Source organism: Cornus florida, unplaced genomic scaffold (assembly GCF_030987335.1).
Source record: "Cornus florida cultivar Cherokee Brave unplaced genomic scaffold, ASM3098733v1 CherokeeBrave_3.0.0_Hap2_Chr06, whole genome shotgun sequence".
Lineage (NCBI taxonomy): Eukaryota > Viridiplantae > Streptophyta > Magnoliopsida > Cornales > Cornaceae > Cornus > Cornus florida.
The window spans coordinates 64,037,304-64,061,150 of NW_026775576.1; the positions used below are offsets into that span (position 1 = coordinate 64,037,304).

Sequence of the window (23,847 nt, forward strand, 5' to 3'; positions counted from 1 at the left end):
GGACACGATTTATGACTACTTTGACGACCAACGGCTTCATGATGGTGGACCAATGATGGTTTCACGGTGGTGGAAAAAGTCAAAAAGAGGGGGGATGTGAGAGAGAAGGTCACTGTTACTCTAGTTTGCTTTAGAGAGAGAACCAAAAAAAAAAAATTCGAGTTTTTGTTTCCAGGATTGTCATTAAACCATTATTGACAGAAATAAACATTAAATTGGTGAACTGTACGTATATATACCCTAGCAAGAAGTGAATCGGCATGGCCAAATTTATATAGGATTCCCAAAGCTGCCATCTTCCGCTTGGTGGACAATATGCAACTCTTCATCGAATCTGTATTATCAAATGATGAGTTTATTATAAGTTTTTGTTTGAAGAAGCTGATTATGATCATGCTAAATTGAGAATAAGGACGAATATCGGTGTATATATATATATATATATATATATATATATATATATCGAGAGAGAGAGAGAGAGAGAGAGAGAGATCATACTGGACTCCATTAATTCGATGCTCGGAAGGAGAATGCCAGTGCATTGGGGGGATGTGAGAGATAAGGTGGGTGGTGAAAAGTGGGTTTGAGGTTTTATATTTTTGAAATTACATAAATATATGTTCACAAAGTTGATGGCGTTTTAGGGCTTGTGGTCGGGGAGAAGAAGAAAGACGTGGTTTGATTCCGATTGGGATTGATCTCCGGCAAGGTTTGTTGGGCCTTGCGGGTATCGGGCGTGGTGTATAGACTGTGAATTTTTTTTAGCTACCTTTTTTAGTCATTTCACAAAATATTAATTTTTTATATATATTAAATTTTTTTTTTCTTCCTGAATTTATATATATTATTAAATGTGTAGCTAAGGACATTTTAGTCATAAATGTTTAAGTATGACTTATTTGCACAAATGTCATAGTTTAGTGGTGTTTTTTGTACGTGAGGGGTGCAATATGCACTGTGAACATATTATAGGGGTGTTTTCTACACTTTACCCTAAAATTAAGGATATATTTCCATGCATTTGCACTTCATTAGAGACAAATTATGCATTAACCATATAAATTATAAAAGACTTCTAAGTAAGGCTGCAGAATTGAGATTCTTGCAATATCTGTGAGTGGCAGTTAATTAACTAACATGCCTTATTCCGACTTATCTCCTCTCTTTCTTTGGCATTCTTAGGGTTAGGTGCGAAAAATACTCTTAAAATATACTTCAAGTACATATCACAACCCTCACGTGAAAAAAAAAACATCCCTAAAATTTCTAACAAATTTAAATCCTAAATTGACTAAATTACCCTCATTGAACCATTTTATAAAATATATAAAAGTAAATAATTTTGTAAAATGACCGAAAATAACATTATTGAAAGACGCCCCTCAAGTGCAAAAAACACCTCTAAAGTTTCAAATTGGTTCAAAAATTTAAACATAAGTTGACTAAATTACTATTACTGAACCATTTTATAACATAAATAAAAATAATAATTTTTTTAAAATGACCGAAAATGATACTATTGGAGGACGCCGACAATGGACAAGTAAAGATAAAAATAGAAAATAAAAATAAAAATAAAAGTATAAATAAAATAAAAAATAATAAAAAATAAAAAACGAAAATAAAGTGCAAACTAAATAAAGCAAATTTGTTCCAAACTCCGAAAAATATATTGGAATTTTTTTCCCTTTTGTTTTTTTTCTTGTTTAACAACGTTGGTACAAACAAAAATAATAATAATAATAATAATAAAAACTGAAATCTCAAAAAATTCAAAATTTTATTTTACAAATTCTTTAAGTTTCAAAAAATAATTTCAAAAAAAATAAATAAATAAGACTAGTAGAATATATAATCCCTTGGGCATTTTTGAAGAAGTAAAAAGATAAAACGGGTATTGCAATCCTAAATTATGTCAGATATTTTATTGAGGAATATCTTTGCACAATGTGAAAAGATTAGAAGTGTTTTTTGTACACTTTTTTAAATAAGGATAAAAGTACCATGCAAGGTATTAGATAAAATACTTGAGTGTTTTATGCAGTTATCCCAACTGCCAGCATTAGATCGCAGAGAAGGGTAATGATCAGGTGTTATGTTACAATAAACAGATATATATATATATATATACAGTAGTGTTCAATTGCTCACTGGAATAAGAAATTATATGTTCATTGGAATAAGAAATTATATGCTCACTTTTAATTGTAGCCTTAGAATCTAATCCTATGGCAATTAGTTAATTGACTTTTATTTTCTTCATTTTAAGAAACTTATATTTTTTTCCATACCATTAAATATCGTTAAAGAAAAATGATAGAATTAGACAATTTATTAAAAGAAACAAAAATAAAATAATTTGGCTAAAGAAAAATGACAGAATTAGACAATTTATTAAAGAAAACAAAAATAAAATAATTTGGCTACTTTTTTGCCTAGGTTTCTCTTTCCAATAAAAAAATACTTCTCTATCACTGCCGATTGTTTATTCAATTCAACAAATTTGCAAGCAGCAACATAAACCAAATAAAATTAATCAAAAGAGATAAATAAAATGGACATTAAATAAAGATTTCTTGAAAAGTATTGATTATAATCAAAACTCAAATTTCAAGATTGATCCATGTTTTATACTCAGCTTAATAAAATATTTTAAATTCGTTTAGCAACTAATTTAGAATTAAGGGACTACAATTGGTTTCATAAATTTTTTAGAAAGATTCTATAAAACAACTCTTAATATATTATTATATATCCATCTAAATGTTTTCAGTATTTTTTAATTTTTTTATTTTTTTGGTAAATTAAATGTTCAAAGTGTTGATCGGTAAAAACATGCCAAAATATGTATAATATCATTGCAAATCCTAAGTTTTTCTCATAATTTATCAATAGAATTGATAAAGTGTGGAAAAAAAAAACTAAAAATAATGACTTTTAGTTTTAAATTAATTTTACTTCGTCTCAGCTTGCGAATTTGGCAAAAAGTAGCCAATTTATTTTATTTTTTGTTTCCTTTAATAAATTGTTCAATTCTGTCATTTTTCATTAAAAATATTTAATGATATGAAAAGAAAATGTAAGTTTTTTAAAAGAAAGAAAATAAAAGTCAATTAACTAGTTGCCACTACGATTAGATTATAAGGCTACAATTAAAAGTGAGTATATAATTTTTTGCTTCCAAGAAACAATTGAACACTACTGTGTGTGTATATATTTATATATACACAAACCTTAGTGAAAGTATGTGTGTGAGTACTCACTCAGAAAATATATATATATAATTACATATGTACAAGATATATAGATATTTGTAAATTGAACTGTAAAGAACACACCTATCTTCACTGTGAACTTGTTATCAATATGATTGATCACAGATAAGCTGAATTTAATGTATTTAGTCCACCCACATGGCAAAGTTTCTGAATCCGCAACATCTAAATAGATCCCCAAATGGTCCGAATTCTTGCTCCCCTTTGGAAATACAAGCACCCGCCTTTTTCACGGAATGCAGAATATAAATCTTAAACATCAATCATAAGATCAAAATCAAAATCAAAATCTAGAAAGAGGGTAGAGATCAAAATTACCATTTGTGTCCTCCAACATAGAAACTTTCAGAGTATAACTTCTGTGTGTCCAGCGTCGAAAAGTTGTCAATCTTCCATGTGAAGCGTGCTGATGATGGATCATCAACTGTATTAGCAGTTTTTGCTGGTGCCACAAACAATGATTTTGGAAGAACAATAAAAAGAATCAAAACCCAGCAATTGAAATCAATTCTACTACACAAAGACACATATACAAACACATAGTCTGCGTGACTTTGGGTGAACGGGTTCTATTGAAACTGAAATTAAACCCAAAATTTGAGAACTAGATTAGAGGCAATACCTTCCATGGGGCGAGGGATTGTGTTAGAATCAGAGAAAATTTACTTGAACATGTTGGAATCAAGAGGGACAAGATAGACCTCCTAAAATGCTTTACCCTTTTTTTCTTTAGTTTTTCCGTACAAAGAAAATTCTAACCTTTTTTTTTTTTTTGTGAAAAAGTTTTTTTTTTTTTTTTTTTTTGGTTAAGAAAAAGTTGATACTAGAAAAAAACGAAGGGACACTGTTTAGAGTCCAGTAGTTCAAACTTCAAACCAGTACTGGAACCAATTCTTTTTTAAATCATTCATATTAAACGCCGAGTGCATTTCACTTACAAAATTCATAATTGTAATTGTAAAAAAAAAAAAACATATTAGATCTTCTGAGAGATAAAATAAACCATCACTTACTAGATTTACGCCCATTTTTTTCCTAATATTTTGGTATTAAGGATTAGGACATGAATCATTTGAAATTGATTCATTTAAAACTTATTTGCTTATTTAGTAATAATGAATCTAGTACTAACTTGATTTTTGAGGTTGGAATCGATTCCAAATATTATTAGGTTTGACCGGTGATCACACTAATGACTAAATTGTAGTCTCGTACATGTTCATAAATATAGACCCATGAACATCATCACGAGTATAGGATTGTGTAGAGTTGATTGAATAAGTTGATGAATATAATATTGAACACAAGCTCAAATTAAATTTAAATGAATTTTTATGAAAATTTCTTTTTTAAAAAATAAAAAAAAATCTAGGTAAGATTTACTCCCTTTATTGTTTATATTTTGATATCAAAGGTTAGGGCTACAAATAAACTAAACAGTTTATGAACCATTCTGAATCGACTCATTTAAAAGTTGGTATATACTTATTCATAAACGAGCTGAGTTTTAACTCGATTTTCGAACTCATCTAGTAAGCAAATTGATACAGAATATTATTTGGCTCGGTTTGTGATCGCATTGATCACTAAGCTGTAGGCTCACTGTGTTCTTGAATATGGAGCCATAAAAAGCTTCACCAATATATAAGATTGTATAGGGTGGAATAAGATCATCAATATAAGCTCATGTATAACTTCATGAACAAACAAAAACAATCTTGAAACGAGCTCAAATTGAATTTAAGCCAAAAAATTTAAATAATAATAAGCTGAACCCGTGCTCAACTTTTTCAACTCGTCAAGAGATTCGAATAGCAGGACTTAAAAAGTACACTCACACATCCTTTTTTGGATACTTGAAGTCTTGAACCACGGTTTTACTTTAGAAAATGAGAAAGTACCTAATATCTATGGTGTTATTTTTACATTTATGATGTAATGCACTATTAAATTTATGATGTAATTAATCAAAAACTCATATTACAATAATGTTACTTTAGACTTAGATGGTTGGAGATATCTTACTCCAATCTATAAATTTGGCATTCATAGAAAGTTCACATAAAAATAAAAATAAAAAAGAGTGAAAAAAAATAAAAATAAAGAGTTTATGTGGCAGGCCCATTTATGGGAAATAAAGACAAAAATAATAATGATTATATAACTATCCGATAATGTAATCATACGCAGTTTCACATTATTTGTGAATTTTGGATACTTAGAGCTGTCACTTTGACATCCACCTGTTAATTTAATTTTTAAATAATTTTTAAAATGAAATTATTGTTTATTACGGACTTTATAATTAAGAAAAAAAAATTTATTTTCCCTCCAAAACCTGATCAAATAGAGAGGTATTGTAGGGGTGGGGTACCATCCCACGGTCCCGCCCCGCGTGCTTGGGTGAGCTATAAAAAATATAAGAAAAATATTTAGAATTATACAATAATGTTTATTCGCGAGCCTTATAAATATTTGAAAGGAAGAAAAATAAAAGTATTGTGAGGTCTTCTAAATGACTAATTATATAACTATATAAGTTACAAAAATAATAATCTTGTTTAATTTAAACTTTGAAAGATTTTGATTAGTTAAACATTTTGGGCTCAGGATGGCCCTGTTCTCAAACATGATAGAAATTCTTTTTATTTACAGAAGACGAAGGCTTCCTTCATCTATGAAACGAATTCCATCACATAATTCCGTAATTCAAAGTTCAAAACGGGCAAGCTGCTTCTGCTTACAGTAAGCCAAGTATTAATTCTGACTGTTAAAAGGCTTACCTGAAGAAACCAACCCCATGAAAAGGCTTGATATAGATCAATAACAGAACCAAATAAAAAAATAAAATGAAAAGAAGTGCAATTTAAAGTAGAATTGAAGGACTAAAAGTATAAGAATATTGGCGACAACAGACCATAAATAAGTTAAAATATCCAAAAATATGAAATTTAAGGTAGAATGTAACCGGCCCATAGAGAGAAATATAACAGTAGACCAACAAAAGTTTTTCATCTTGCAAATAAAAAGAGATTAATTGTTTGGTATCATGAATGTGTCTCTAAGCTCAGTCCACATTTGCTGGACCAATGATAGAGAGCTCTCTGCGGTCTGAAGGGTTGAGATCTCAAGAACAGAGGATCTAGACTGTTCTAGATTAACCATCTTCCCATGCAGCTGCTTGATCGCTTTCTCAGCACTTTTCTTCTTCTCGGAGATCTTTGCCAGTTCAGCCTGCAGCCGCTCAACCTCTTGTTGAAGCTTTCCCTCCTCCGAGATCAAGTCCTTGTGAATAGCCCTCTGCATTTGGAACGCGAATGCATTAACCTTGACTTGCTCGACCAAACACTTCTTTGTTCCTCGCTTTTCTGCTATTTTTTCCTCAACCTCCTTAAAAGAATGGTTGGAATTCAAAGTTTCGAGAACTGCTGGAAACTCAACCTTAAGGGTGTTCAACCATGCAAGCTGGACTGGAGTGAGATCACAGCAGTACTCTGACAAGACACAGATGGATTCTGTAATGTATGCGGCAAAATCAGGAATTTCTGATAGGTCCCGAGATAGCATCTTTATAAAGAGTTTTTTTTGGCTTCATCAACAGTTGATTGAGGAATGGAGGCGACGACTGATCCTTCGGTAGTGGAGTCAAAAGGTGCATCAGTCTCTACTGCAGACACCAACTTGGAGGTATAGGCATCCATGTCATCAAATGAAGATGACTCAAGAGGAGCATCCATTGGAGTAGTCCTCCTCGGCCCCTGAACTTACTACAAAGATTACAAAGAAAATTTCTTTTTAGAAACTGACTCGCAGGTCAAAAAGTTATTTCTCTCAAAGATAAAAAACAAAGCATTGTTGATTGAAATCCGATAAAAGCTATTGACAGGATATTGTGCCTGAGAGGAATTAACCATTGATTCCTTTTCAACAATTGGAGTGGTTGGTGGGACCGAAGTCTTGATCACTTCGGTGTCTGATTCACAGGCAGTAGGAGGGACCAAGGTATTAGTCTGAGGCAAGATCGTATGGGTACCAGAAGCAATCTGTCTTGTGCCTTTGGCCAAGGCAGTCTTCCCCTCCTCAACCTTAAGTTCATCTGAACTGAAGCCAGGAAAATCAACTTCAACTACACATGTATCATTCACAAGATAACCCCTACCAGCGTCGGACAGACCACTAAGAAGCATGAATGAAGTGAAACCCCAATCACTTTCTTTTGCACAGAACTGGTGTTGAGCGTCTGCATAATGAAAACAGTCACAACTATCACCAAATATAACACGGAAGGTCAAAGGCTGTAGGCAACAACTAGAACTACAGTGGACCTCAACACCAAGACACGCCAGTTTACTAAGACGCATGAATGATGGGAATCCCCAACCACTTTCTTGTGCACGGAACTGGTGTTGAACGTCTGCATAATGAAAGTATATCATATCTCGCCATCCGGTGACTACAGTCAATGCAACAAAATCATTTTTGTCTCCAATTTATTTACATTTGGGCAAATTCTAGCCTGAACATTATAAAATTAAGGATATATTATATTAGGATTTTTACATATAAATGGAGTTAGGGAGACATATTTACTCATGGATGGAGTCAAAGTCTTATATTTTCACAAAAATGAGTTTGACCTAAATGATGACATAGCAAATGAAGTTTTACTGTTTAAAATTTTTGTTGCCTAAAATGCCCTTCTCTCTATTCCAATACATTTACCTTATTACCCTTGTTTAGAAAACATGGTACCTGGAGGCCAAAAAGTGTTATCTTCAGTTCAAAAACGTGGTACCTTTATAACAAAAGTGGTACCTTCGTAAAAGGAACTTATTTTTACAATTAAAAATGGTATTAAACCCCACACCGCCAATTAAGTTGCACATTAGATTCATAAACAGCTCCATTAGTGCCATAAATAACGCAATATTCTCCAAGCTAGCTAAGCGAGTGTTTACGAAACATGGTACCTGGAGGCCAAAAAGTGATACATTCAGTTCAAAAATGTGGTACCTATGGGAAAAAAGTGGTACCTTCGCAAAATGGATTTATTTTTGCAATTGAAGTATTAAACCCCACACCGCTAATTAGGTTGCACATTACATTCACAAATAAATCCATTAGTGCCATAAAGAGTACAAACTATATTCCAATCTAGCTGACTTGAGGGAATGAATAGTACAAAATATACTCCAAGATCACTTGGAACATTGTTTATCTGCTATTTTTATTTTTATTTATTTTTTATTTTTTATTCTACAATATATCGTAAACACAATTATTCTCTACTTGATAGGTAAAGAAGCTGCTTTTAAGCCAATTCCATAATGGAATAGTACTTGCAACCCAAATTATCCTTCAGGAGGTGCGCTTGGTTCTTACAAAATAGGAACTTACCTCCGCAAATTAATGTAAGAGCTGTCGAAATTAGGGTTAGGGCTTTAAGCTTGTAAGGAGTAAGATCAAACAATGGTGAAACCTCGCAAAAAGTTCTCTTTACCTGATAAGTGCCCTCAGTTCTTCAAAGTTTTTCTCCCGGAACTAAATCCGTTTATTAATTAAAAAATTCATCAATGTTAATCAATGCCTATCACTATAACAAAAAAATTATTCTACAATTAAAAAATTCAGCATTAAATGCATAAGATGAGGCATTCCAAAATTTCTAGAATGGGGCATTTCAAAATTTCTAGACTGGGGCATTCCAAAATTTCAATGACACATCAGTATAATTATAATTGTATGTAAAGAAAAATATAATTCTAGACTGGGGCATTCCAGAATCTCAATAACACATTAATCTCTTTAAGTTATAATGTATAAGATGTATGTTTGAATTCATGATAATCATTCTATTCTCATCATACAATTAATATATCTATATATATATATATATAAGTAGCATCCTACAATTAATTAGGACCCAGATCTATATCAAATTTCTAAATGGTTTTCATGTATAAGAGGTCTAAAGAAAAAATTGTCTCTCTATTATCATTGAAAAATTCTAAAGATTTAATTATGACCCAGATCCATATCAAACATGATCTTTGGATACCATAATTTTTTTAACAATTGTATTATTGAAATAGTTATTCAAAAGTCCCAAACGGCCTTGTCGATTAAAATGGTGAGAAAAAAAAAAAAAATCTACCATACCAACTATTTAGATGTAGTATATGATAATTAAGAAATATTTGTGTTATTTATGGCGCTAATGGAGCTGTTTATGGATCTAATGTGCAACTTAATTAGCGGTGTGGAGTTTAATACCATTTTCAATTGTAAAAATAAGTTCTTTTTACGAAGGTACCACTTTTGTTCTAAAGGTACCACATTTTTGAATTGAATGTACTACTTTTTGGCCTCCAGGTATCATGTTTTCTAAACACTCGCTTAGCTAGCTTGGAGAATATTTTGTGCTATTCATAGCGCTAATGGAGCTGTTTATGGATGTAATATGCAACTTAATTGGTGGTGTGGGGTTTAATGCCATTTTCAATTGTAAAAATAAGTCCCTTTTACGAAGGTACCACTTTTGTTCTAAAGGTACCATGTTTTTGAACTGAAGGTACCACTTTTTAGCATCCAGGTACCATGTTTTCTAAACAGAGGTAATAAGGTAAATGAATTGGAATAGGGAGAAGGACATTTTAGGTAACAAAAATTTTAAACAGTAAAACTTTATGTGCCATGTCATCATTTAGGTCAAACTCATTTTTGTGAAAATATAAGACTTTGACTCTATCTATGAGTAAATATGGCTCCCTAACTCCATATATTTATATGTAAAAATCCCTATTATATTTCCATGCGTTTGCACTTCATTAGAGACAAATTATGCATTAACCATATAAATTATAAAAGACTTGTGAGTAAGGCGGCATGATTGAGATTCTTGCAATCTATCTGAGTGGCCGTTAATTAACTAACGATACCTTATTACAACTTATATCCTCTCCTTCTTTGGCATCCTTAAGGAAGTGCAAAAAACACTCCGAAAGTATGCTTACAATAGTGAAAAAAACATCCTTAAAGTTTTAATTTGGTGCAAATAGATTCCTCTGACAAATTTAAATCATAAGTTGATTAAATTACCACTACTGAACCATTTTATAAAATATATAAAAATAAATAATTTTGTAAAATAACTGAAAATGATCGACACCCCACAATGAAAAAAACACCTCTAAAATTTCAATTAAATTTCAATTTGGTGAAAATAGGTCCGACAAATTTAAACAACCTAAGTTAACTAAATTAATCTTACTGAACTATTTTATAAAATATATAAAAATAAAAATTTTACAAAATGACAAAAAATAACACTACTGAAGGACCCCAACATCAGTGTGCACTCGTTTTTGGAGTTTGGAGTAGATTTGCTTTAAGTTCAAAAAATAAAAATAAAAAAGTTTATATATATATATATATATATATATATTAAGTAATGTGCACATAACACTCATATACCATAAGATTAGTAAAATATATAACCTGACCTTGGACATTTTCAGAAAAGTAAAAGGGCAAAACGAGTATTACAACACATTGAGGAGTATTTTTGTACAATGTGAAAAAATTATGAGTGTATTTTGTCAAATAAGGATAAAAGTGTTATGCTTATAGTGTTTTCTGCCGATGTCCATCGGCAGCCTTGCTTTTTAAAGAAGGTTTGAGTATCTTTTGGGCCTTGCACCACTAGCAAGGGGGAGGATTCTTTGGAATCAGAGTGAGCTGATAGGACGGCCAAAATTAGAACAATTGAGAACTTAGTCAGCATTAGATCGCAGAGAAGGGTGATGATCAGGTGTTATGTTACAGTAAGCACATCTATTTCGTAATTACATATGTACAAGATATATAGATATTTGTAAATTAAACTGTAAAGAACACACCTTTCTTCACTGTGAACGTCTTATAAATTTGATTGATCACAGATAAGCTGAATTTTATGTCTCTACTCCACCCATATGGCAAAGTTGCTGAATCCGCAACATCTAGATAAATCGCAAAATGGTCTGCCTTCCCGTTTCCCTTTGGAAACATAAGCACCCGCCTTTTTCACACAACGCAGAAAATAAATCTTAAACATCAATCATAAGATCAAAATCTAAATCTAGAAAGAGGGTAGAGATCAAAATTACCATTTGTATCCTCCAACATAGAAACTTTCAGAGTATACCCTATTGGTATTCAGCCTTGTAAAGTTCTCAATCGTCCATGTTAACCATGCTGTATTATCAGGTTTTGCTGATGCAACAAGCAATGATTTTAGAAGAACAATAAAGTATTAAAAGGACAAAAAATAAAAACCCTACAATGGAATCAAATGATTCAAATCTACTACACACTGACACAGATACAAACACATAATCTACATGACTTTCCCTGAATTAGTTAAATTGAAACTGAACTGAAACTAAAATTTAAAAATTAGATTAAAGGTAATACCTTCCATGGGGTGAGGGCTGATTGTGTTAGAATGAGAATGAGAAAATTTGAGACTTCAACACCGAAGTACAGTGGGTTGGAATCCAGGGGGTCCTAAATATTATGGAAAAAAGCTTCTTTGTTTTTTTGAAAACGTAAATGTTTTTTTAATGCTTCAACTTCTTTTTTCTTTTCTTTTTTTTAAAGTTAACGCTTTACCCCCTTTCCTTTCCCCTCTTTTTTTTTTTTTTTTTTTTTTTTTGGTCTGAAGGTTAATGCTTTACCTTTTTTTTCAGTTAAAGTTTACCTTTTGCATACAAAGAAAGTCCTAACTTTTTACTGTGGTCGCCGCCCTCTGCTTTTTAAAGGATTACACCCCAAGTCACATAAATTGGGTGCGAGACCGGGAGCACGGGCGAAAAAGTCGCAAAAATTTAAATCAAGTGAAAGGAAAGGAAAGTGAGAGAGCGTGAGAGCAACACCAATTTAAAAAAAATTATGTGACTTAGATTATACCCAATATATATCTTGCCTCCACCACATGTAAAACACACAAATTCAGACACGTAAAGTTCTCAATCGCCCATGTTAACCGCGCTGTATTAGCAGTTTTTGCTGATACAACAAACAACGATTTTAGAACAACAATAAAAAGAAATCAAAACCCAGCAATTGAATCAATTCTACTCCACACAGACACATATACAAACACATAATCTACATGACCTTGCGTGAATTAGTTCTATTGAAAATTTGAAAACTATATCAAAGACAATACCTACCATGGATTATGTTAGAATTACTTGAATATGTTGGACTGTAGAGGGTTAAGTTAAAGTGCTAAAATACTATTGTCCTTTTTTCGGAAGTTGCAAATGTTTAGTTTTTCCATACAAAGAAAATCTTTGGGAAAGATGATGGGGTACAAGAAAAGCCAAGGGACGCCGTTTAGAGTCCAGAAGTTCAAACCACTACCGGAATCAAATCGTTTTGAAAATTGGAATAGACGTTTTGAATCAAAGATAATAAATATCATTTCATATTAATTGTGGAGAGCGCACTATAAATTTTTGGGTAAAGTGCATTAAACCCCCTTGAACTATTGGTCATTTACAAGAAACTCCCTTGAACTACAAAAAATCTCCCTGAACTATGATTTTGTTGCAATTTACCCCCTGAACTATTAGTCATTTGTAAGAAACCCCCTTGAACTACAAAAAACCCCCCTGAACTATGATTTTGTTGCAATTTACCCCCTTAAACTATGATTTTGTTGCAATTTACCCCCTTGACATCAGCTTCCGGCACCGAAAATTTTGAAAGACCAATTTACCCTTATAATACACTGCGTCGTTTTAACTTATACACTTTTTACTTTTTTTTTTCTGCCAAAAGATGTTTTTCACCCAACACAACCCAAAACTGAAAGCTGGAGAGAGAGAGAAGAGAAAATCCGAGGTTGGCGGGATGGCTCGGTCTCGGATGATGGTGGCTTGTGCGCGGAAGACTCGGTTGTGATGAGAGCTCGGTTGACTCGGCCGTGAACTGTGGGGCTCGGCAGTGAACTGTGGACGGCTGTATGCTCGAAACACGGACGGCAGTGTGCTCGGCTATGGAGATGGCAGAATGGGCCGGCGAGATTGGAATGGATAGTGGAATGGACCGGCAAGCAAGGTGAGCTGAATGGCGGGCAAAGCGGTGACGGCGATGGGCTGACGCAACGGTGCAAAGAAGTGCGATATATATGGCCGACGGATCTGGCGGGTGGTGCAACGGCTATGATGGAGCTATGACAGGAGACGCACCGATCCCAGCAACAAATTCCTCTGCTTCATTGTCTCTTTTAGTCAATCAATTCGCGTGGATGGGGTAAATTGCAAAAAAATATATAGTTCAGGGGGGTTTTTTGCACATACCCCAAAAGTTCAAGGGGGTTTTTTGCAACTTTTATAGTTCAGGGGGTTTCTTGCACATACTCAATAGTTCAGGGGGTTTTTTTGCAACTTTTATAGTTCAGGGGGGTTTCTTGCACATACCCCAATAGTTCAGGGGGGTTTAATGCACTTTACCCTAAATTTTTTATAATTGTGAATATATATATATAAAATATGAGATCTTACGATAAATGAGAAAAAAAAAAAAAAAAAAAATCTAGGTAAGATTTATGCGCTTTATTATTAATATTTTGATATCAAGGTTAGGGCTACAAATAAACCAAACAGTTCATGAATTATTCGGAATCGACTCATTTAAAATTTGTGTAAACTTATTCGCTAAGTTTTAACTTGATTTTCGAATTCATCTAGTAAGCAAATCGATAATGAATATTATTTGGCTAGATTTGTGATCACTAAGCAAAAGGCTTGAATGTGTTCATGAATATAGAGCCATAACACCATCACCAATATAAGATTATATAGGGTGGAATAAGATCATCAATTTAAGCTTGCGTATTATTTCATGAACAAACAAAAACAATCTTAAACACAAGTTCAAATTGAATTTAAGCCAAATTTTTTAAATAATAATAAGCTAAATAATATACAGGGTTGCGACGAATAGCAGGACTCAAAAAATACACTTACACATCCGGTTTGTGTTTTTTGGATACTAAAAGTTTTGAACCCCCAACTTTCTACGGAGTACCATTAAACTATAATACCTTTGGTGTCATTATTACATTTATGATGTAGTGCACTGTTACATTTATGATGTAATTGATCAAAAACTCATATTACAATAATGTTACTTTAGACTTAGATGGTAGGAGATATCTAACTCCAATCTATAAATTCACTCGTAAGAAGAGAAATGTAGGAAGAGGTCAACTAAGCCAGTTGACTGAAGTGATAAGAAATTATTATAAAAATATTAAATCTATACATGACTTAAAAAAAAATAATAATTAAAAAAAAATAAAGTTTATGTGGCTGACTCATTTATAAGAAATAAAGACAAAAATAATAATGATTATATAACAATATGTTCATGTAATACATATAACAAGTTATACTTCGCAATTTCACATTATTTGGGAATATTGGATACTTAGAGCTGCCACTTTGACATCCTCCTGTTAATTTAATTTTTAAGTAATTTCTAAAATGAAATTATTGTTTATTACTGTATAATTAAGAAAAAGAATTTCTTTTCCCTCCCAAACCTGATCAAATAGAGATGTATTGTAGGGGTGGGGTACCAATCCCACGGTCCCAACCCGCGTACACGGTGGAGCTATAAAAATATATTAAAAAAAAAAATTGTCAAACATTTTTGTATTAAATGGTGTATATAAGAAAAATATCTAGAATTATATAACAATGTTGATTGGATTAAAAAAGAAAATAAATTAAAGTATGTACAATACTTATCTACTCACTAGTGAGAAACTTATATTTACCACGTATGTGGCGCATTGTTAAACTGACAAGTATCTTTATATTTAAAATAATAAAAAAAATAGATAATTTGATAGCTATCCGGGTTAAATCCAAATGAATCCAAATCAAATTCTGATTCTCTCTCCTCTCCCTCTTTCTCACGCTTCTATCATGTGAAAGCCCTAATATCATTGGTCTCTCTCCCTCTCCCCCTCCCTCTCGCGCACATATTTTTAGAGAGAGAAACTGGGGTCTCCGGAAACTGGAAGAAGAAGAAAAGTAGATGCAGAGTAGGAAAGAGAAGATCAAGAAGTGTTGGAGGTAAGTAACTTATAGCCTGATTGGGAGTTGCACATGAAGAAGAACCACCTAAGTGAAGGATGAAAGGTCCCTCTTGATTAATTTCTGCACTTGTTACTAGTACTGGTCATGACAACATTGCCTGAAATTTTTTGAATGGGAAGTAAGGGATATTAAGTTGATTTGACGTCAAGTGAAGAGTGGCAACAAACTATTACAGAGAAGGAAAAAAAAAAAAAAAACACCTAGAACAAAGAAAAGCATCTCGTGCTTATATGCAATTTGATATCAAAATCACTAAATACCTAAACTCCATAGAGAATTTAAGTGTATAGCTTTAAAAAAAAAAAAAAAAAAAATTATGACCCCTTGCAGGTGCAAGCTGCAAAACATTGGATTCGACATTGTTCTGGACACTCTTGAATTCAACGTCTATCATAATTTATCACCAATTTCCTTCGGTAAAAAAAAAAAAAAAAAAAAAAAAGGAAGCAAAAATAGCATATGTACTAATGACTAGGAAGGTGATACTAGTTAAAAACAAGAACAATCAAATTATGAAAGACCAACCTCATGCCCAATTTTCAGTTTCTTTCTGGCCTTGTGAATTTTTTGAAAGGTTACTTAAAGGTGCTATAGATTCTTGGCTCCTGCCAATAATAAAACACCAGTTTCTCTCTGTAAAAATATGAGCGCGAGAGAGAGAGAAGGGGAGAGGGACCGAACGGATGAGATTAGGGCTTTTATAGGGTAGAAGCATGAGAAAGAGGGAGAGGAGAGAAAATTAGAATTAGAATTTGATTCGGATCCATTTGGATTTAACCCAGATAACTATCAAATTATTTATTTTTTATTATTTTAAATATAAGAAAACTTGTCAGTTTAGTATTGCGTTGCATACGTGGTGAGTATAAATTTCCCACTCACCAATGAGTAGGCAAGTATTGTCTATAACGGCCAAGCTGCTTCTGCTTATCAACCAAGAATTAATTCTGATGTGAAAAGGCTTACCTAAAGAAACCAACCCCACTGTTGAGGAAATAGAAGTTTTTAAAACTTTTAAAGGGATTTTAAAATAAAGATCTTGATTCATGTGCAGAGACAAGTTTTTTTTATGCATGAAGAATATGATGATTCATTCAATTTAAGGATAGAAAACATATATCAAAGTTTGAGTAAACCTTAAATCTCTCCTCTAAAGTGAATGTTCTCACTTATTGTAGATCCCTTAGTTAGATGACTCCTCCTTGGATCTCCATCTTCTTTGTAATGATTTTGCCTTTAGGAATCACCCATAAGCCTCCATGAATGACCTTGGAAAGCTAAGCTTATGGGACTTGATAATTGGTCTGTTGTAAAAAATATCATAAAGTACATTAGGAGAACCAATAATCTCAAACTCATTTATATATGTGATGATGTAGTTCCAGTCGGGTATGCTAGTTCTGATTTTAAATTAAATGTAGATACTATAAGGTCCATGACTTAGTATATATTCACTCAATGGAAGGGAAATCAGCTGGTAGATTGTTAAGTAGATTTCAACTGCTTACTCAAACCTGAAGGTGGAGTACATTGTAGCTTTAAAGGCAGTAAAGGAAGCCTTTTGGTTTGATCTCACTGATTTAGAGGTTGTGGAGCATACTAGCTTACATATCGAGCTATATTGCGACAATAGTGCAGAAGTAGTCCAAACCAATGACCCAAGGTTCCATAGAGGAACAAGGTACACTGAGAGGAAGGTGTCATGTTCTACATGATATTATCCGGTAAGAAAATGCACTTGTGGCTAGAACATTGCGTTGGAATACAACTTTGTTAATCCATTAACAAAGGTGTCACTGATCAATAGTTTTGATCGTCACCGGGATAATATTGGAGTTAGATGCAATTCGAATTGGCTATGAGGGCAAGTGGGAACTGTTGGGATTTATATGCCCTGGCATAGCGAATTCCTATTTGGATTAAAGTGATATATATTCCTGACATATCTGAAATATTTATGATTTATAAAATTAGTGAATTCAATGTATTCTGTTTCAATTCATTATAGAATTAATAGTGTCCACTTGATTACAAGAGATATTTATCTATGTATGTGATGACGATCAACACATGAATATAAATAGTAATCATAAATAGTTCATAGTCGGTAATTATGGATGAACTCATTATTAATTAAGATTTGAATTGGATCCGCGTTAGGTTGAGATATATTGTGAGAACCATCGTATACAATTACTCCCTATCACTGTCATGGCATTTGAATCTTAAGCATGAGAGAAGTATAGACTCTTTTATTAATTAGTAATTACTTTGATTTGTTCGGCGGATTCTTCGGAACCCTTAGACCGGCACTTTGGGTATTAGGTCCAACTCATGTTTAACAGGGATGTCCATAAAGGTCTCACCTAAAAATATGATTCTGTCGGATTGGATGATAATCCTCCCACCACATCAATGTACCGATGTAGAAATCTGTGTACTAGATAATACTTACGCATCAATAAGGAATTCATCTATAATTTTTAATCTCTATAATGAGTGTGTTCATATGTGATACAACTAGTACTCTGACCGTATTCTCTAACATTATGTTACTAGGTATGTGATTCATAATATGATTTTCCTATAGATAAACAGTGAGTGTAAACAATCAACTTTTATCATTGAAATCATAAAATAATCCATCCTAGTGCCTTTAGAGTAATTTTCAAATCTATCATGCATATGATCTATTTCCAACTTACTTAACCATATCAGGCGCACATGTGCAAGACTACCCCATATGTGCATGTGATTCAAACTAAGATTTAGTAAAAAACACAGCTCAAAAGATACCCTTGAGACAGACTAAGATGGAATGCAATTCATAATATGCATTAATATCATTAAGGCTAAACTCTAAAATGAAAGAAATAATGAAGCATAACTGATCATAGATCTAACCATGTGAAACAGAATTCTGTAATTCCTATTTGACACCTCAATTCATTGAGCGTCAATTGTGGAAAACTGGTTCATAACACCCTCATTGACCATATATTCTTTGCACTATCCTAAGAAATACGCATATCCACGATCAGATCGAAGTGTTTTGATAAGTTTACCTAATCTGTCCTCCACCTCAGTTTTGACACTCTCGGAATACACCAAAAGTTTAAGACTTGTGTCGCATCAGATAAATGTATCCAAAACGTGAGTAGTCGCATCATAAGACCACACATGTCAGTGTGTACCGACTCCAATTGTTCTTTATGTCTATTTTATTTGGCTAATTAAAGCCCTTTAGAGTTATCTATCCTTCAATACAGGATTCACAAGTTAGTTTAGGCTCCCCTACCTCATTAGGTAATAAACATTTTTTGACCAATCTTTGAATCTCATTTTAACTAATTATAACCTAATAATAGACACTAAATTAGTCAGGAATAACAAATTTTTCTTTTAACATTCAATATAGAAGATGCAACATTAGTTTCTACATTATGCAAATATTAAGAGTTTCTGGTTATAATATATTAATCATCTTTCAATGCACCAGAAGTAATCACACATTTATTCAATTTTATAAAAGCAGTTTTACCAAAAGTAACAGTACAATTTTTATAAACCAAAAGTGAAACAAGAATGAGATTGCGTCTAACATCTGTGCATAAAGATAGTTATCTAATGCTAATATCCCTATACTCTCTAATTTCAGATGTAATACTCCCACTGACTTAGCTACAACTTTGGCATCAGGTCAAAAGATAAATATATATCTATATCATTAAGACTTCTGGATTCCTGAAATCCTTGCAACGAATCTCAAACATGTATAGTGGCTCTAGAATCTATCCATCAGGAATTAATAAATACAACCACCTAACATGGCTCAATGATTAAATATACATTTTCCTATGCCACGTCGTTGCTTAGACAGTTCGTCCTTGAGTGTCTTAGTTGGCCGCAAAAGAAACAGTTTCCTTTGCCCTCAAAATACACTTATTTATTTCCTTTAACCTTTTGGATGCCCATGTTTTGTGCTAGCCTAGTTCTATTATCATTCTTCTTCTTTTCCTTTGCCCTTCCACTTGGGCTTAGAAGAAGATGGTATAGACTAGGTTAGATTGATAGCAACACCTATACTTTTGATTATCCCTTCATATGTTACCAACTCTATAATAATATCAGCGAGTGTGAACTCAAACTGGTTCCTTATTTAGTTCACTCTAAAATAGCTGAACTTGTTTGGTAACAAGGTAATAATCATGTCAACTTGAAACTTACCACCCAAGTCAGCCCTATTGACCTCCAGTTAATTTTTAAATAATAAACAATCATTTTCAAAATACGATCTTTTACTGAAATTCCTTAAGCTATCTTTATGGTATTCAAATCTAACATAATACTTAGGCATACGCTCTATCTAATCTCACCAAAACATCTCATTGAGATATAATATAATACTTGAAGCAAATAAAATAATACAAATATTAGCTTTGGAGCGTATTTGAGATAAACTTTAGGATGTTGCACCGAGCCATATCATTTGTCTTATTTCACTTATTAAAAGCATTAATGTTATCTTGGGTATCTTAAAATAAAAGGATTAGGTATAGGAGTAGTAAATACATTTTGTACCCTTACGTTGTGAATAAAATATCTAAGTGCCTTTTTCCAGTCCGTATAAATGAGGTCCAGTGCATTAAATATGTTAGCAAGCAGATTAAATAGATTAGATATAATTAATCTGAATATAAATGCATTCATACAATAAGCAAGGTGAATTATTTAACACCATCATGCATATTTAAAATTAAAATGAGTTTGTCAACTATAAAATATAATAAATCTCAATAGAATAAGAGTTCATTATCACTATTGGTGAGCAATTCCTTTTAATTAATGTGGGTCCCTCAATTTCGTAGCATAATAAATCACACAATCAATACGACAATAATTTATCCTAATGAAGGAGTTCATTATTACTATTGTTGAGATTCATTTACTATTAGGTGAGCACTTCCATTAATATGTGGGTCCCTTAACCACTGTGCATGAAAAATCGGATAACCAATACGCTAATAACTTATTCGATTGGCGAAATTCATTATTGTTATTGGCGGGCAAATCCCATCATTTCCATATCTATTAAGACAATGCTTTGTCTCTATATGAAATGATTATCAATTATGTTTAGCCTTTTTAAAATCACCTAGTGTAGACCACTCTGTTAGGGAGCTAACACTATTGATTTTAGATTGAGTGTACAACGTTATTAATGCTCCAACGAAAAATAAAACATTAAATATCTTGTTATTATAATTTAGACTCTTTAAATCATGCACGGGGTCTTATTTTTAAGGATCTAATTGTAATGAACATTTAATATTTTTATTTTCATGAGACAACCATTCTTGTAATTTTTAGACTCTTCAAATCATGCGTGAGGCCTTATTTTTTAAGATCTAATTACAATGATTATAATAACGAAAGCCATGGGGTAATGTATAAAAATCCCCGCTCCCACTCAATTTTTAATCATTTATAATTAGGATTTTCAATTTATTCATTTACATGATATAATGCATGCAAAACACCTTGATTTTAATCCAATTAAATTTGAAAATATTTGGATTTTAAATAATTCACTAATATTTAATTGAGGCACAACTTTAAAAAAAATAAATAAATAATTTTTCAAAAATAATTTTTCATTTCCCTTTAAGTGCCCTCTAATTAATTACTAATCAAATCCAATTAATTTTCATTATTTAATTAATATAAATCAAGTCATTTACATAAATATCGTGGATCCAATACATGAATAATAATTAATTAATAATTATCTATTCTATGCATTTTATACATTACATAAATAAATAAATGACAGATAAAGTAAATAAAATGGCCAATGGATTTATCTTTTAATATTTAATTCCTCTAATAATTACATGAGGGTCCTCCATTGGCTTGCAAACACCCACAGGAGGCTAGTACGCGCCTGGAGAAGCAAAACAGTGCTTAGGATGCGCCCGGAAGGTCCTGCACGTGCTGGCACGCGCCTCTGAAGGTTCCCAGCGTGTGCCACGCACTCCCACGCGCCTGCACGCGCTGGAGGGAGGTTGCAACGCGTGCCGCGCGATTCCAAGCGCCGGCATGCACGTGTGGGGGTAACACGCTGGCACGTGCCAGTTAACGCCTACTGCCGTTGTGCGTGCGCCTCACATGCTTTAGGATTGGGTGCACTGTGAGCGCAGCATAGACTTGCTTGTACCAAATCATCTCGCCGCTTGATGATGATTGAAGGGCTATTGGTGCGCGCGCATATGGACCGCGCCGCACCGGATCAACCCCCAACCCTTTCGGCGCCACCAATACTGCTGGCAATGCTCCAGCCGCCAGAAAATCTCCGAAATATTCCAGAAAATTAATAAAAAAAATTCCATAAATTAAATTAGGCCCTTAAAAAATCCTAGAAAAATTTTAAAAAAATTCAGAAATTTCCTGAAGCCTATTTTAACCCTTTTGGACCTTCTTAAAGCTTTATAGCATCATTTGATGAAGATTACATGGTTTTAAAAAATGTTTACATTTGAAATACAATGAAAAAAATTAAATTACATCATTGAACTTTCAAATAGTGAAATCAAAACCTTAATTACATTCATCAAAAGATAAAATTACATTAAATTAACCTATAAACTTCATCCATGACCTAAACATACATCAACATCATCCAATCACAAATATACATACATTATGATCATATATTAATACATACATATGCATATATAAATTTGGATCCATGAATGATAATTTTTTTCAATAAAAAATATGAACTCTACACATGAATCAAATCTACCTCTGATACCATTGTTGAGGAAACGAAAGTTTTTAAAACTTTTAGAGGGATTTTAAAATAAAGATTTTGATTCATGTGTAGAGACAAGTTTTTTTATGCATGAAGAATATGATGATCCATTCAATTTAAGGATAGAAAACTTATATCAAGATTTGAGTAAACCTTAAATCTCTTTTCTAAAGTGAATATTCTCACTTATTATAGATCCCTTAGTTAGATGCCTCCTCCTTGGATCTCCATCTTCTTGGTAATGATCTTGTCTTTAGGAATCACCCATAAGCCTCCATGAATTATCTTGGAAAGCTAAGCTTGTAGTACTTGATAACTGGTCTGTTGTGAAAAATATTATAAAGTACATTAGGAGAACCAATAATCTCATACTCATTTATGAATGTGATGATGTGGTTCCAGTCGGGTATGCTAGTTCTGATTTTAAATCAGGTGCAGATACTATAAGGTCCATGACTTAGTGTATGTTCACTCAATGGCAGGGAAATCAGTTAGTAGATTGTTAAGCAGATTTCAACTGCTTACTCAAACCTGAAGGTGGAGTACATTATAGCTTTAAAGGCAGTAAAGGAAGCCTTTTGGTTTGATCTCACTGATTTAGAGGTTGTGGAGCATACTAGCCTACCTATCGAGCTATATTGCGACAATAGTGCAGAAGTAGTCCAAACCAATGACCTAAGGTTCCATAGAGAAATAAGGTACACTGAGAGGAAGGTGTCATGTTCTACATGATATTGTCTAGCAAGAAAATGTACTCATGGCTAGAACATTGCGTTAGAATATAACTTTGTTGATCCATTAACAAAGGTGTCATCGATCAATAGTTTTGATCGTCACCTGGAAAACATTGGAGTTAAATGCAATTCGAATTGACTATGAAGACAAGTGGGAGCTGTTGGGATTTATATGCCCTAACATAGCGAATTAGGAGAACCCATCAATATCCCCTTGAGAAGAAGAATTAGGAGTTTCACCTCTGCCCGAGGCAGTCTTTGCCGCCTCAACCTTAAGTTCAACTGAACGGAAGCCAGGAAAATCAGCTTCAACTACACATGTTTCGTTCAGAAGATAACCTCTACCAGGGTCATACAGTTCACTGAGAGGCATGAATTTAGAGTGACCCCAATCTCTTTCTCGTGCATTGAACTGGTGTTGAAAGTCTGCATAATGAAAGCAGTCACAATTATAACAAAATATAACACAAAAAGGTCAATGGCTGTAGGCTACAACTAGAAGTGCAGTGAACCGCTACAACTAGGCACACACCTTTAGTTTCAGTATATAAAACATATAGACTAGTAGAGGTATGGTTTTGAAAATGGAGTGCCAAGTAAAGGATGGAAAAGAAATTGAATTTAGAATTGGAGATAAAACTTTGCAAGGGCCACCTTAATATCTTCTAAAAGATGGGCACTGAAAACTTTGTTTTGTTGGTGATGGGGGGCAATGCCTCCTTATCATCTATGCCACTCAGCCAATACATACAAAGACGTAAAGATATAATTTGCATGAAAAATTTATCGGTTTAACATTAACAGAATCAATCTATTCTATGGTCGATTATCCAGTGAAGTATTATGCCACATCAATCTGATAAGCA

General features: G+C 32.9%; 1 protein-coding gene across 1 annotated transcript; it reads right to left on the reverse strand.

The window, feature by feature from the left end:
• Positions 1-6,125: 6,125 nt before the first annotated feature.
• On the reverse strand, positions 6,126-11,327 carry LOC132311744 (MATH domain and coiled-coil domain-containing protein At3g58340-like). Its single transcript, XM_059809818.1, has 2 exons — positions 11,174-11,327; positions 6,126-7,515 (listed from the first exon to the last, which is right to left on the reverse strand). The coding sequence occupies exons 1-2, from the start codon at positions 11,322-11,324 to the stop codon at positions 7,052-7,054; spliced, it is 615 nt and encodes a 204-aa protein (XP_059665801.1). The 5' UTR covers positions 11,325-11,327; the 3' UTR covers positions 6,126-7,051.
• Positions 11,328-23,847: the final 12,520 nt, after the last annotated feature.

Bases quoted from the DNA above. Each gene is read 5' to 3' on its own strand.
- LOC132311744 (XM_059809818.1), bottom strand. From the start codon at position 11,324: ATGTTTCCAAAGGGAAACGGGAAGGCAGACCATTTTGCGATTTATCTA. The intron at 7,516-11,173 runs GTGTGTTCTTTA...TTCATTATGCAG, and splicing joins GACGTTCACAGTGAAGAAAG to ACGCTCAACACCAGTTCTGT.